The sequence below is a fragment of the Poromitra crassiceps genome, assembly GCF_964638095.1.
Source record: "Poromitra crassiceps genome assembly, chromosome: 12".
Lineage (NCBI taxonomy): Eukaryota > Metazoa > Chordata > Actinopteri > Beryciformes > Melamphaidae > Poromitra > Poromitra crassiceps.
In genome coordinates this window covers 33,708,741-33,723,467 of record NC_139632.1, presented here as the reverse complement: position 1 = coordinate 33,723,467, position 14,727 = coordinate 33,708,741, and the positions used below count along the sequence as shown (strand labels likewise).

Here is a 14,727-nt window from a genome sequence, read left to right as displayed (position 1 = left end):
TAGGCTAATTTTAATTTTAATCTTAACCCTCAACCTATTGCCAAGACCTAATCCTAAACTACCCTCTTGTAGAAGTGAGGACTGGCCAAACATAACGCCTACACATTATGCAAAAACCCAGTGGACATAATTGTCATTGTTGTATTTCTAATATAATTGATGGTGAGCAGGTGAAAAGCAGGCAGCCACTCATGTGTCGCTGGACCAGGAATACGACCAGGACTTGGCCGCCCTGTGGCGCCACCTAGAGGAGCAGGTCGTGGCCGCTGCCAACCGGGGTGTCGTCCCAGCCACCTTCCAGCCCACCCAGTGCTGCCTGAACAGCCAGACAGACAACCTGCGCTTCCCCCTGGCTGTGGTAGAGGGTAAGAGCACCTCTCATTGGCTGTGGTGGAGGGTAAGAGCACCTCTCATTGGCTGTGTTAGAGGGTAAGAGCACCTCTCATTAGCTGTGGTAGAGGGTGAGAGCGCCTCTCAGGAGATGTGAAGCATGGATGAATAAGTGGGTGGATAATAGGGCTGGGATTATGGCACGAATCACCCATGCCAAAATTCAATACAATACACACATTGAAATACAATACACATATTGAAAAGGCAACACATATCGAAATACAATACACATATTGAAAATACAATACAGTTGTATTTTCGAGATGTGTATTGTATTTTCAATATGTGTATTGTATTTAAGCATTTCAGTATTGTATTTATTGTTACACATGTATTGTATTCTTCAGATGTGTATTGTATTTTCAATATATGTATTGTATTTCCAATATGTGTATTGTATTTCAATGTGTGCATAGTATTTCAATGTGTGTACTGTATTTGATTTAGGCACGATCCACCCTCCATAGGATTGGGGCGGGCCTTAAAAAACCCTGACCCGCGCATCGCTAGTAGCCATAGAAAAATACTTTTCTTTTATTTCGTTTTTTTGTAACTTTTGTGCAGTTTCTTCAAACCCCATGCTTCATCTCTCTGTCTCTGTCTCTATAGAACCCATCATAGTGGAGGTGACGTTCAGAAACCCTCTGAAGGTCCCTCTGGTCCTGTCCGACCTCTCCCTGCTCTGGAAGTTCACCGCCAAGGACTTCTCTCGACCGCAGGACGAGTCGGCGGGGGAGACGGCCGGAGAGACCATCACCAACGAGAAGGAGGCGCTGGCTCCCACGGTGAGGACGCTCATGCTTTCACATAGAATAACCCAATGTTTTCTTCTGACTATTTTGAAAATAAATATTGAAAAAACAGACACATAGTTCTTTTTTTCTTTTTTCTTTTTTTTCCATTATAGTTTTTTATTCAACTCTTGACATTGCCACTGCAGTTGACTGTCGTGCCGTCAATGTTGACCCACTTACAGGTTATGGAATATTTTGAAGGTTTGAGGTGTATTCTACACAGGGAAATTCAAGGGTTTAGATAAATTCTCTGGGGAATCAGGGACATTAATAAATGGGTTAATTTACAGGAATATAGCAGATGTGTTTTCCAACTTGTTCCACACATTCTTCACATTCAGCCCAGCCGTAAAGTCAGAGTGAAAAACAATAGGAAGGAAGAAGATGTTGAGGTCATGGAAGCACTCTGACTTACAGTAGTTATGGAAAGTGAAGGACATGTCTTGGAATTTGACACCATGGCCACTGTGGGAATCTTTCACTTCAAAACTGTTCTAAGTGCAAAGCAGGAGGAGTTCCTCAGCCACTGTGGCAGATTTTATGTTTTGTCTGCTCACTCCTTTTCTCACTCTGTTTTATCTGCTCACTCCTTTTCTCACTCTGTTTTGTCTGCTCTCTCCTTTTCTCACTCTGTTTTGTCTGCTCACTCCTTTTCTCACTCTGTTTTGAATGCTCACTCCTTTTCTCACTCTGTTTTGTCTGCTCACTCCTTTTCTCACTCTGTTTTGTCTGCTCACTCCTTTTCTCACTCTGTTTTGTCTGCTCACTCCTTTTCTCACTCTGTTTTGTCTGCTCACTCCTTTTCTCACTGTTTTGTCTGCTCACTCCTTTTCTCACTCTGTTTTGTCTGCTCACTCCTTTTCTCACTCTGTTTTGTCTGCTCACTCCTTTTCTCACTCTGTTTTGTCTGCTCACTCCTTTTCTCACTCTGTTTTGTCTCCTCACTCCTTTTCTCACTCTGTTTTGTCTGCTCACTCCTTTTCTCACTCTGTTTTGTCTGCTCACTCCTTTTCTCACTCTGTTCTGTCTGCTCACTCCTTTTCTCACTCTGTTCTGTCTGCTCTCTCCTTTTCTCACTCTGTTTTGTCTGCTCACTCCTTTTCTCACTCTGTTTTGTCTGCTCTCTCCTTTTCTCACTCTGTTTTGTCTGCTCTCTCCTTTTCTCACTCTGTTTTGTCTGCTCTCTCCTTTTCTCACTCTGTTTTGTCTCCTCACTCCTTTTCTCACTCTGTTTTGTCTGCTCACTCCTTTTCTCACTCTGTTTTGTCTGCTCACTCCTTTTCTCACTCTGTTTTGTCTGCTCTCTCCTTTTCTCACTCTGTTTTGTCTCCTCACTCCTTTTCTCACTCTGTTTTGTCTGCTCACTCCTTTTCTCACTCTGTTTTATCTGCTCACTCCTTTTCTCACTCTGTTTTGTCTGCTCACTCCTTTTCTCACTCTGTTTTGAATGCTCACTCCTTTTCTCACTCTGTTTTGGATGCTCTCTCCTTGTACAGTACTTCTTGTCTCTGTCTCTTCGTTTTCCTTTTTCGCCAACTCTCACTTCTTCATTCATTCATTCATTCATTCATTTATTTATCTCTACAGGACTCAGTTCGTTAAATTAAGATCAACAAAATAAAATGTGAAGATATAACACTTTTATAACCTCCCCTATGTCGATTTCCTCTTGCAGACGGCACAGAAAGCTGATGTCATTACCAGTGAAGTCATCCCAGAGTTTTGTCTGAGCTCAGAGGAGACCAAAGTGGTGAGCTGTTCTTTCTCCTCACACTTTATTTTCCCTCTCTTTTTGCTCTATATTTGCTTAAATGGAGACTTTGACTTTGACTTTGACTTTGGGTTCAGGTTACAGAGTACTTTAATGACTTGAAAAGGTTTCTAAAATCTCCACACAAGAGTGTGTGTTTGTGTAAATGACTTAGATTGAAAGTGATGAGATTTGTCCCAGCAGGCTACTGAATTTAAATTCTGTTTTCATAATTTGTATGAAATTATTTAATTTATTGAAGTTGAAACTCATTATAGGAAGCAAACTCATTATGCTAAACAAGTTTTTAACCATATTGCATTGAAAAGTCCTAGATATTTTTGTTTTCTTGAAATTGATACAGGACTCTTGATTTGAGTTGGTGTTCGACACTTAAGCTCCTTGCACACCGGGTGTGTTTCCCCCCCCTCGTGCAATTCATTTGCACGTTAATAATATTTTTCGAGCCTATTATCAGTCAATGCAACCATGCATACTGTACCAACGGTGACGTTTTGCTGAGCAATATTGCAGCGTTTATTTTTTTGAACCAAGGTGGAATTTTCAGAAATTAGCTTCCGACATATACACACATCTGTTGCTGTGTTAGAGGTGGGTCAACATTTGCCTCGCAATTTACTGCTGTATATTCACGTCGCTCTTGGTGTATAATGGCCCTTAGACTTGAGACTTGATATTAATGCCGTGGGCTTGAGTTGGTAATCTACATATAGACTTGGGACTTGACTTGGGACTGGAGCAAAATGGATTTTGTCATACCTCTGGATTCAGGCTAATGGCCTGCTGCTTAGGACTTGGGCTACATTGCAGCTGGAAATTTCTCCTCACCCTGATCAGAACTCTAGTTCTGTTCTCTTCACATCAGTCACTGTGACTTTGACCTGTGTCCCAGGCCCGTCTGAAGCTGCTGCCGCATGTGACTGGCCAGCTCAACATCCTCGGTGTGGCCTACAACCTGGCTTCCCCCTCCTCTGGAGAGATGGATCAGAGCACTGAAGGTAACATGCCATCACCACCCTCCTCTGGAGAGATGGATCAGACGATCGATATCGATATTTTAGTTACAATACCAGTTTTGCTTTGATAATGGAAGAGATTCTCAAAGAACTAATGCTGTAAATTGTACAAGGAACCCTTTAACCTGGTGCATTATTAAAAAATAGGTTAGTGCAAAACACACATACAGTGAGACTGATGAAACATGTGATGTGTCCTGTATGGTTCATTTTCAGATCTCTGTTGAAAAAGCTGAATAAAAGATAAATAAATTAAATGCAAACAAACCGATCAGCCATGCTCCTCTGCCTTGAGGAACCTATGTTTTCCAGCTGCAGTAACGCTGTGTGCTTTTCTTCTTGTCTTCAGGCCAGCAGACATTGGATCTGTTGGTGGTTCGTGGCAGACAGGACCTGGAGATCCGCGGCCTGCGGCTCAACCACACCAAAGAGGACAAGACGTCGGTTCAGCATGGCCCCGACCGGCGGCTCGACCCAATGATAACAGCAGCCATGCCCCTGATGGAGGTACTGCTGACTCCCCTCACCATACACAGTACACACACACAGCCCATCCTGCATTACAGCATCTAGCCTTTCTGATCTGAAATCTGAAAACACAAAGATATCAAATCACTTGCTTTGATGGAATAGACTGATGAGAGGATTGGTACCAAAATGGCACTAATATTTCTAAGACACCTTTAGCAACCGTAATAAGGTCGCACTTGAAAATGAGATCCAGGTCTCAAGGTGATTCACCTGTATAAATAAAGGTTAAATAAATAAATAAAATAACTGTAATAACTGCCGGATAATAATAGCTTGTCAAAATCTAATAAATTGCCAGATAATGGAACACAATCCCTTGACCGATATTGTAATAACTTTTTCCTTTTAACTGAAGATTTTTCTGTGATGGTTGAATTGGATTGGATTTATTATTTGACAACTGTAAAAAGATATGTATTCTGTACATCTGCCCAGCAGGAATACATACAATTAAAAATCGTCAAGGTTAAAAACACAATAAAGCCAAAAGGCTTATTTCCATTGTGGACCTCTGGGGATAGGGAGTGGGGAGGCGTACAGTAAGCAACATAATGGACAGTGAGCTACTGTACTTTGAAGCCCAAAAAACAAACATACAAGACAAATCAGACAATTAACAGTACACAATGTCAGCACATCCACACTCAAATTCAATTAATCTTCCAAAATCCCTTCAGTCAATCAAATTAACACTATAAAAAACACTATCAAAATAAAGCTTAATCTGAAAACAATCTGAATACACTTCTGTATAATCAACTCAATCTAACCGTCCTAACTTCTATGTAGATCAATAGATCGAGGCGGACACTAACCACTTTTTCAATGCGGCCTTAAAGCGTCTTTCCCTGGGCAGTTCCTTACAAGCGGTAGGTAACTGGTTCCATAGAGCTCCTGCCATAATAAAATGAATTTTGCCCCATAGAGCTTCTACACCTGTATGGAATTACATCTGTCAGGCTCCCTCTTGTGGAATAATTGTGTCTCACACACCCCGCTAAAGTGATTGACCAGATAAGAAGGGACTGTAGCTTTCCTTATTTTGAAGGACAGCCCCAATTTGATCTGAGCCACTTTCTTTCCCACAGGTAAACCAGTTCAGCCCCTGTGTTGGTTACCGTAGGAAGTTGGTTAGGACTGTGCTCAAACTTCCCCCACGTACACAACCTCCAGATGAGCTGAGATGTGTAGATTGTGTACGTGGGGGAAGTTTGAGCACATTCCTAACTAACTTATTTTGTGATGTCTGCTACACCTTTCCACCAAGTTTCATGAAAATCAGTCCAGTAGTTTTCCGTAATCCTGCTGAGAAACAAACAAACAAACGTCACCAAATACATAACGTCCATGGCAGAGGTAATAATGACAAGATGATGCAGTTCTCATGCCTTTGCTGTCTGTCTCAGGTCTTCTTCCTGCAGTTTCCCACTGCTCTTCTGTGCGGCGAGATCAGGAAGGCCTACGTCGAGTTCTGCAATGTCAGTTGCGTTGCCCTGTGCGGCCTGCGGGTGGCGTCCACACACCCGGATTTCTTCACCTTCGGTGGCCAGGCGACAACGCCCCTCACCCCCCTCAGCCCGACTTCGGCCGAGAACTGTTCCGCCTATAAAACCGTGGCCACGCCCCCCAGGGCCCAGCCAGGCTCGGCGGCGGCGGTGATGCTGGTGTCGGCGGAGGGTTTCGGCCGGCCGGCCAGCGTGGTGGACATCCCCGTGGAGGGTGGCACTCTGCAGCCGGGGGAGTCCGCCCAGTTACCCCTCTGGCTCAGAGGACCGGACCAAGAGGGGGTCCACGAAATCAACTTCCTCTTCTACTATGAGAGCACTGAAAAAAGGGGCAAAATCAGGTAGAATCTGATCAATTATTTGTGTTATTTCATAGCTTTGGTGTCTTTCGTATTATTCTAAAGTTATGGAAATGGAAAAAATAAAGAACATTTTGATGTGTGCAAACTTTTGAGTGGGTGCCAGGTGGGAGAGTTGAGAGAAGCACACACACTCCTCTCTCTCCACTGTCGTGAATGTTATAGCCCAATGACACCTTTTAAGCTGCATTGTTTTCTCATCAAGGCAATGTCGAGGAAAAATTGGCTCATATTTGTGTCCGCAAATGCAGATAGGAGCGTGCATGTTGTCTGATAGGAGCGTGCATGTTGTCTGATAGGAGCGTGCATGTTGTCTGATAGGAACGCGCATGTTGTCTGATAGGAGATTTCTCCTCCGTGGTATCGAAAATGGTATGAGTGAGTGAGTGAACTCTGAGTGAGTTCATGTCAATTCTGCTAATAAATACATAATACCTGCTTCTTGCCTTTTAGGGGTATTTTTTTCTCTTCAGTTACACAGATATCGTGATGTATCGTAGGTTAAATTTCTTCCAATATATCGATTATCACAGAATCGCTGTATCATGATAATATCGTTATCGAGGGCCAAGTATCGTGACCGTATCGTGAGTTACTCCGCGATTCCCACCCCTACTGCAAAGTGAATCTCTTAATGAGAACATTGGAATAAAGATGGACTAGTATAGAGCTATAATAAGTAGACTACTAGAGGAATAAATGCATTCGAAACATTTATTTAGGAACCAATTATTTTATAACTTTCTTTTGGTATGATTGATCTGGAGCTCGGTCCGGACTTTGTGAAGCCCTGAAATTAGTTTACTGACTTATCCTCCTGGCCCACCCCTTCCTGTTTCAATACCACCAATCATATCCCTTCATTTTCTCTTTCTCTCAATATGAATTCACTCCTACCATCTCTGTCCCTCCCCCTTCTAGCCACCGGGTGTTGCGTCACACAGTGTTCATCTGTGCCAGTCGGTCTCTGAGCGTGCGGGCGTCGGCCTGCCGCAGTAACGTCCCTCCAGAGCACCAGGAGGAGGAGAGCAGTGGCAGCATGCTGGTCTTCATCGACGTGGAGAACGTCAACACGGTGAGACACACAACTAACAGGACACTGCCACGGCCCCACTACACTACACTACACTTCTAATTTTCCCTTCCTGTCACATCGCTGTCAATTGTTTTCCAGTGAGATGTTCTCTCACAAAATCCAAGCGAGCTTCAACATCAGTTAGGCGATCCAAAATGGTCTCTTTCTGTTCTTGGATCTGCTTCAGTGGGAGCTGCATACTTGAAAGTGTGGTGTTGGCGTGATATATCAGCCTCGTGTTAGTACAACCTTAAATGACAGTGTTGCTTCTCTCTCCTTCCCTCTTTCAATCACTTTCTCTGCCTCTCTACCTCCTCCTTTCCACTCTGTTCCTACCTCTCATCAGAGTGAAGCTGGAGTGCGTGAATTCCACATCATCCAGGTATCCAGCTGCAGTCGACACTGGTGGCTCCACAAGTGCATCAACCCAGCCAAGGATAAAGGTTTGTCTGGCGCTCTCCACACCCTCTCGCTGTTTTTCTACTCTCATAAACACTCCAATGATTCTCTGAACACAGGTGTGATGCAGGTGTGGGTAGCATGTATGCCCAGCAGAGCACAGCAATGACACAGCAAACTGTCTACAAAGACACTGCAAATGTTTTCTCCAGGATTGATGTTTTCTTTCTGAGGTATGAATAAGATGGTCATCTCCTCTCTTGTCTTGTTTCTTCAGACTGTAAACTCAACAGCAGAGAAAGAGCCAAGCTGTGCTTCAGGGCCATGCGATGCAAACCACATCAAGGTACTTTGATATATAAAATACAAACCACATCAAGGTACTTTGATATATAAAATGCAAACCACATCAAGGTACTTTGATATATAAACCACATCAAGGTACTTTGATATATAAAATACAAACCACATCAAGGTACTTTGATATATAAAATGCAAACCACATCAAGGTACTTTATATATAAACCACATCAAGGTACTTTGATATATAAAATACAAACCACATCAAGGTACTTTGATATATAAAATACAAACCACATTAAGGTACTTTGATATATAAACCACATCAAGGTACTTTGATATATAAAATACAAACCACATCAAGGTACTTTGATATATAAAATGCAAACCACATCAAGGTACTTTGATATATAAACCACATCAAGGTACTTTGATATATAAAATACAAACCACATCAAGGTACTTTGATATATAAAATGCAAACCACATCAAGGTACTTTGATATATAAACCACATCAAGGTACTTTGATATATAAAATACAAACCACATCAAGGTACTTTGATATATAAAATGCAAACCACATCAAGGTACTTTGATATATAAAATACAAACCACATCAAGGTACTTTGATATATAAACCACATCAAGGTACTTTGATATATAAACCACATCAAGGTACTTTGATATATAAACCACATCAAGGTACTTTGATATATAAAGTACAAAGTAGAGCTACTTTGATCAGAATAGTGTCATTTAATTTGGATCTGTTTTGTGTTTTTCCCCAGCTACCTCGGATGCCGTAGAGAAATACACTTTTGCAGACCTGAATCTGGGAAACGAACGGGTAATTTTGAAACTACTATACAACAATTGCAAATAATGTAGCGGTGTTTTAAAAGTCAGTATTTTGTTGAACATTTGAATTAAAGTCCCTGGAAACCGAAAATAAATATGCAGTTTGAGTCACACCACAGGAACCTATGTTAATAAGCCAACAGCCAAATTTGAACGATGATGAACATCGCAAAATATATAAATTTAGGTTTGAAAGTCATGGACAGACAAAGCAGAATTCTCCCCTCTGGCTCCCTGGCGGATTGTGTGGGTGTGGCGTACGCATTGAACCTGTGTGTGTGTGTGTGTGTGTGTGTGGTAAACACTGTTTGAAAGCGGAGACTACAGTAGGGCTCTCTGAATCGGCTTCCCCCTGAGAGCTATAAATGCCGTAAAATAATGGAAAGCGGCCCACAAACATACAACAATATCTCCTCCCACTCCCTCTCTGCATTCTGCTTCTTCTCTCATCAGTTGTTCCTCTCTCCTCCCGGCCCCTCACCTCTCACTCTTTCCTCCCTGCAGATCATAAGCTCCGCCACACCGTGCGGAGACTTCTTCGTCCGTTGCTGTCAGCACTCAGAGTCTCGGCGAGCAGGCCCGACATCGGCCGCCTCGTCTTCTCACAGCAGGAGTCAGGCCGTGGTCCCGGCCGGAGGCGACATCACCAGCATAGTCAAGAAGTGTAACGAGTTGGACCTCGACATCATCGTCCTCTGGAAGGTGCAGTCAGGGAGTTGGGGTGGCTTTCGCAAGAGTGCCAGAGAACAGTTCATACCAAAATGAAAATTCTGTCATGTACTCGCCACCATGCCAGTGGAAAGTGCATTGAAGTTTGTAAGACCAAACCAAACGCAGAATGGGTCAGTTACTGCAGTTCGATCTCACCCTTATAACACACAGTTGAAGTGAATGGCTGTGAGTGTCAGAGCCTTCATAGTACTGCGCAGTGATGTAAATGAGCTGTTGGAACTGCAGGAACTATCAGAACATATGGGCACACACACGGACAGCAAACACACAGAGGGAGAGAGACATCAGAACATATGGGGACACACACGGACAGCAATCACACAGTGATGAGACGAAGCAAGGCCAACAAAGACAACAAATGTTACAATGTTACTGCTAGTTTGTGATTAAGAAAATATCTGGAATTAACGTATCTGTATGATCCCAGAGGTCCACAAAACTCATCCGACGACCGAAAAGTTCAGATTTTGTTCACCGATTTTGTGGAGTTATAATGAGGATCTAGGAGTAGAGGGTGTGTGTGTGTGTGTGTGTGTGTGTGTGTGTGTGTGTGTGTGTGTGTGTGTGTGTGTGTGTGTGTGGGTGTGTGTATATATATCTTAGCGTCTCTTTGTGTCTGTACAGGCCTATGTAGTTGAGGACAACAAGCAGCTGATCCTAGAAGGCCAGCTCCATGTGGCGCTTCAGACGTTCGGCAAAGAGGCCTGTTCCCTGACTCAGAAAGAGGTACACACACACACGCACACACACACGCACACACACACACACACACACGCATGCACACACACACACACACACACACGCATGCACACGCACACACACACATGCACAAATAGGAGCTAAAAAAGGAGAACTACCGTAAATTCCGGACTATAAGGCGCACCGGAGTATAAGCCGCAGCAGCAAAATTGCCTGTTTGTTACATATATAAGCCGCACCGGACTATAAGCCGCGGGTGTTTTAATGTTTTTTTTTTTTTTTTTTTTTAATTGTGTTTTAATGTTTAATTACCATATGTAAGGGTTCGTGCACAGAGGGGATTGTCGGGAAAGAGATGGCTGTTTGAGGAAGCTCCCATTTATTAACATTTCAACAAAACAACATAACACAACACCACCTGTGTTTTTTTTTACAGTGCACACAGTGTCCGCGGTGTGGTGAAAAGAGGGCAAGAGAGGAAATTAAAACAGAAGTGGATTTATAGTTAGAAAGAGTGCTAAAGAAGAGAGAATTCCGTTTTTTATTTTTTATTTTGCTGAAAAAATCCATAGATAAGCCGCACCGTTATATAAGCCGCAGGGGCCAAAAAACGGGGAAAAAGCCGCGGCTTATAGTCCGGAATTTACGGTAATTGTAATTTTTGTGTCAATATGCCTCCTCCTCCGCCGGCGATAGCTGAGCCGTGAAGGAATTTCTTCACATTTTACTCAAACGTCAAAGTCTGTATCGACTGCTCACTTGTTGGCGGAGGCAGATATCCGCGGTGCGGTCGTTCTAGTTTTAAGAATATGAAGTATCAAGGGGCTTTTGAATAGTCATAAAGTTCTGGCAAATATGAGATTTGGGAGCTGAATGTGTTAAAGTACATTTGGTTTGATTTTGGTTGAAGGATAATTTGTTTTTTAGTTTCAACCTCGTCCTTATTTTTCAAAAACAAAATGTCTATGTCTAATGTGTGACTACTTAAAAATGTAATTGGCTGTCGAAATGCTGAATCCCCAAATGAATGCCCTACAGCCATGTGAGGAGGAAGATCATTTCATGTCCACCTGTCCAGTAACTGACTGTATCTGTTGTGTTTTGGCTGCAGGAGGCTCAGGAGATGGTGCTGCTCAAGTTCAAATCAGAGGTACCTCCTCCACTGGTCCGACCCTCCATAGAACAACTGTCCCACCTCATAAAAACCAACCTGCAATACCCTGAATCCTACAGCCACCCATTTGTACAGGAGAGGTGAGACACACGCTCGCACACTGGCTTCCTCATCAATAACTTTGTTCCCTCTGATGTCACCAACTGCAACACAAACACCCCATACATACATGTTGTCATGTACATACAGTACATGTTGTACAGTACAGTACATACATGTTGTACAGTACATACATGTCATGTACATACATGTTGTCATGTACATGCATGTTGTCATGTACATACATGTTGTCATGTACATACATGTTGTACAGTACATACATGTTGTCATGTACATACTGTACATGTTGTCATGTATATACATGTTGTCATGTACATACATGTTGTCACGTAGATACATGTTGTCACGTACATACATGTTATGTACATACATCTTGTACAGTACATACATGTTGTCATGTACATACATGTTGTACAGTACATACATGTTGTCATGTACATATGTGTCATGTACATACATGTTGTACAGTACATACATGTTGTAATGTTCATACATGTTGTCATGTACATACATGTTGTACAGTACATACATGTTGTCATGTACATACATGTTGTCATGTACATACACGTACCACTGTATCATTCATCGAGCGTTTCCCTTCCTCTGCTAAATCTTACCTTCATCAGGCACCACAGTTCTGCTACTCTTAAAGGGTCATATTATGCATTTCTTAATTTTGTATCATATATATGTTGTTACAATCTTGGATGGTCATATTAAACATGGGCTAAGCTTCAAATAAATAGGTGAAAGTGTTTTAATGTTACCCCCATGAACCCCCCCTCCCCCCCATGAAGTCTCGTAGACGAGAGGACATGGATTTTGTGGCGATTTGTGCGAGAGCCATAGTTCTAGTGACGTCAGTAGAACTTGTTACCATGGTGATGTCAAGCCTAGCCCCTCCCTTCCCTGTTCTGACATTCCAGTAGACTGCCGCGACAGTAACTAACGCTGCTAGTTTCCACTTGTCTCGGCCATATCTGCCTTTCACTTTATTTGTGTTTATCTGAGTATCTAGTAGTTCCTGATAGAAGTCCTGGTTAAAAGCTGTAGCGGTAAGCAGTGTCCAGTCGTTTAAAGTGAGTTTCTTCTGTCTTGGTGCTGGCTTTGTGCTGTGTGCTCGGCAGGACGAACCCCCCGCTCTAATGTAACCACAATGGGAGATTTCTGCATTCTGGCCTCATTTCAATCTAGTATTAAACATACTATTGGTTCATGTTGGAATAGAAACACTGCTTGTATCGATAAATATGCACCATTACTACTACAAAATGAAAAAATAATTTAGAAAAAGACCGAAATAATAAGTTAAATCGAGCTCTGTTTAGAGGGGGGAAATCAGCGTCTCAGGCTGCCTGGAGAAAGACGGCACACCAAAAAATCGTCACTCCTCGCCTTTGACAGTAAATCCCCAACTGGATTTTTTGCTGCAGCCAAACACAGCGTCCTCTGCCCCTTCCTCTCCCTCTCCCTCTCTCTCTCTCCCTCTCTGCACGATTGTGATTTGCAGTGGTTCTCAACGTGGCGTCCAGGTCCTCTGGGCAGAGGTTTGCATTGAAAACACAAACTTTCCCCCCGCTGCCCGCTTGGAGTATTTACCGGAGGGTGGGGGTTCTTAACTCATTGAGTGCCAGCCACTTTTGGAGAACGGACGCTCCCATTGCCAGAGTTTCAGAGCGTTTTCAGTGATTTCTCGAGGCCCACAGAATATTGTGTGATATTACTATGTAAACACCGAACACGCACAAAGAACGTTGAGACTCTCTTCTATCATCTGCAAAAAAAAGTTTATTGATACCATTTTCCGTTCTTTAGTTATGAGCCGGAGAAGATAGGCTGTTTTGAGCAAAAAGACAGGTTTCAAATTATAAGCTGAGATATTCAGCCTTTTGTGAAATGAAGCATTTCAAGCACATTCACTGACTCTAGCTAATATTTTCTGATGTAGTGACGTGGTGTAGTTGTGTGGTGCCTGCGTGCCCCACCCCCCTCTCCCGCCCTCAGCTGCAAACTCCTCCCCACACTAACACACAGCCTACACGCACCCAGTCTATTTTCGGAGCGCTCCGTTTTTGTTCGCCGGGCGGCTCCCAGCGCGACACGGAAATGCCAAACCGGACTGCAGGGAAAGGTTTGGCCCTTCGGCGTCGGGTGCTGCCTTTCTGGCGGGTAATCGTGTGGAGAAACTATATGCAGACAGACAGACAGACAGAGGCAGAGGAGCTCAGTTGTGGGCGCGGATTGACTGATGTTCGCAGCAACGTCAGCTGCAGACAGAGCAATCTATATGGCTCTGGCTGCAGCATGCATCGGTTTCTCTTTGATCACGGCTTTTTCCTGCTGTTTTCCGGACCTTTCTGTAATCTGGAGAGCACTGTCGCCACCTAATGAGTCCGTAAAATAGGTTATACACCTTCAATAGCTCCCATATTTGTACAGGAGATGCCTGAGGCTTTGATCCACGTCCCACCGTCAAAAAACACAATTGACGAACATACTCGTCCTTGGCACTCTACGTTACTAAACGAAATGACGAACATACTCGTCCATGGCACTCAATGAGTTAAAGGGGACAGAACCTAAAACCTCTGGTGAAAGTGGGCCGGAACTGTCCGGTGTGGAGTTCCGTTAATAATTTCTGTGCCTGAACGCCGTTGGGGGAAGACATGCAGCTGCCTGTCAATCAAAATCCGATTGCTGCAGAGTGCAGAAGCAATCACGATCCATAATTTCCAACAAGGAAACACATGGCTGATGTTATGTCATTAGGGTAACATAAACAACAGTCTCTCTCATAAATTGCTTCTAAATTGTTGTTTTAGACCTGTCAGTGGTTTTTATAAATAAATGTATAATGTGTAAAATATAAATTATTTTATTTTAGTTTATAAAGCAAGCATTCTCTCTCTCTCTCTCTCTCTCTCTCTCTCTCTCTAGCCTCTGTGTGGTGCCAGTAACTCTGACGTTGTCTAACTGCTCCTTGACTCAAGTCGATGTCATCATCGACCTGCGACACAAAAGCACCAGGTAAATCCCTCCATGCACAGTATGTGTATTGGT

The 14,727-nt window shown here is 43.1% G+C and overlaps 1 protein-coding gene across 1 annotated transcript in view; it reads left to right on the top strand.

Annotated features, from left to right (window-relative positions):
• The window catches only part of trappc8 (trafficking protein particle complex subunit 8), a gene marked incomplete at its 5' end in the record, with an annotated part of 54,130 nt that overhangs the window by 36,099 nt on the left and 3,304 nt on the right, over window positions 1-14,727 (top strand). Inside the window, 14 exons of the mRNA XM_083647952.1 lie at window positions 171-365; window positions 1,003-1,178; window positions 2,863-2,937; window positions 3,851-3,956; window positions 4,324-4,481; window positions 5,912-6,351; window positions 7,291-7,444; window positions 7,791-7,887; window positions 8,121-8,189; window positions 8,933-8,991; window positions 9,507-9,704; window positions 10,359-10,460; window positions 11,545-11,687; window positions 14,605-14,694. Coding sequence (XP_083504078.1) covers window positions 171-365; window positions 1,003-1,178; window positions 2,863-2,937; window positions 3,851-3,956; window positions 4,324-4,481; window positions 5,912-6,351; window positions 7,291-7,444; window positions 7,791-7,887; window positions 8,121-8,189; window positions 8,933-8,991; window positions 9,507-9,704; window positions 10,359-10,460; window positions 11,545-11,687; window positions 14,605-14,694 — 2,062 coding nt within the window. The remainder of the gene's footprint in view (window positions 1-170; window positions 366-1,002; window positions 1,179-2,862; window positions 2,938-3,850; window positions 3,957-4,323; window positions 4,482-5,911; window positions 6,352-7,290; window positions 7,445-7,790; window positions 7,888-8,120; window positions 8,190-8,932; window positions 8,992-9,506; window positions 9,705-10,358; window positions 10,461-11,544; window positions 11,688-14,604; window positions 14,695-14,727) is intronic.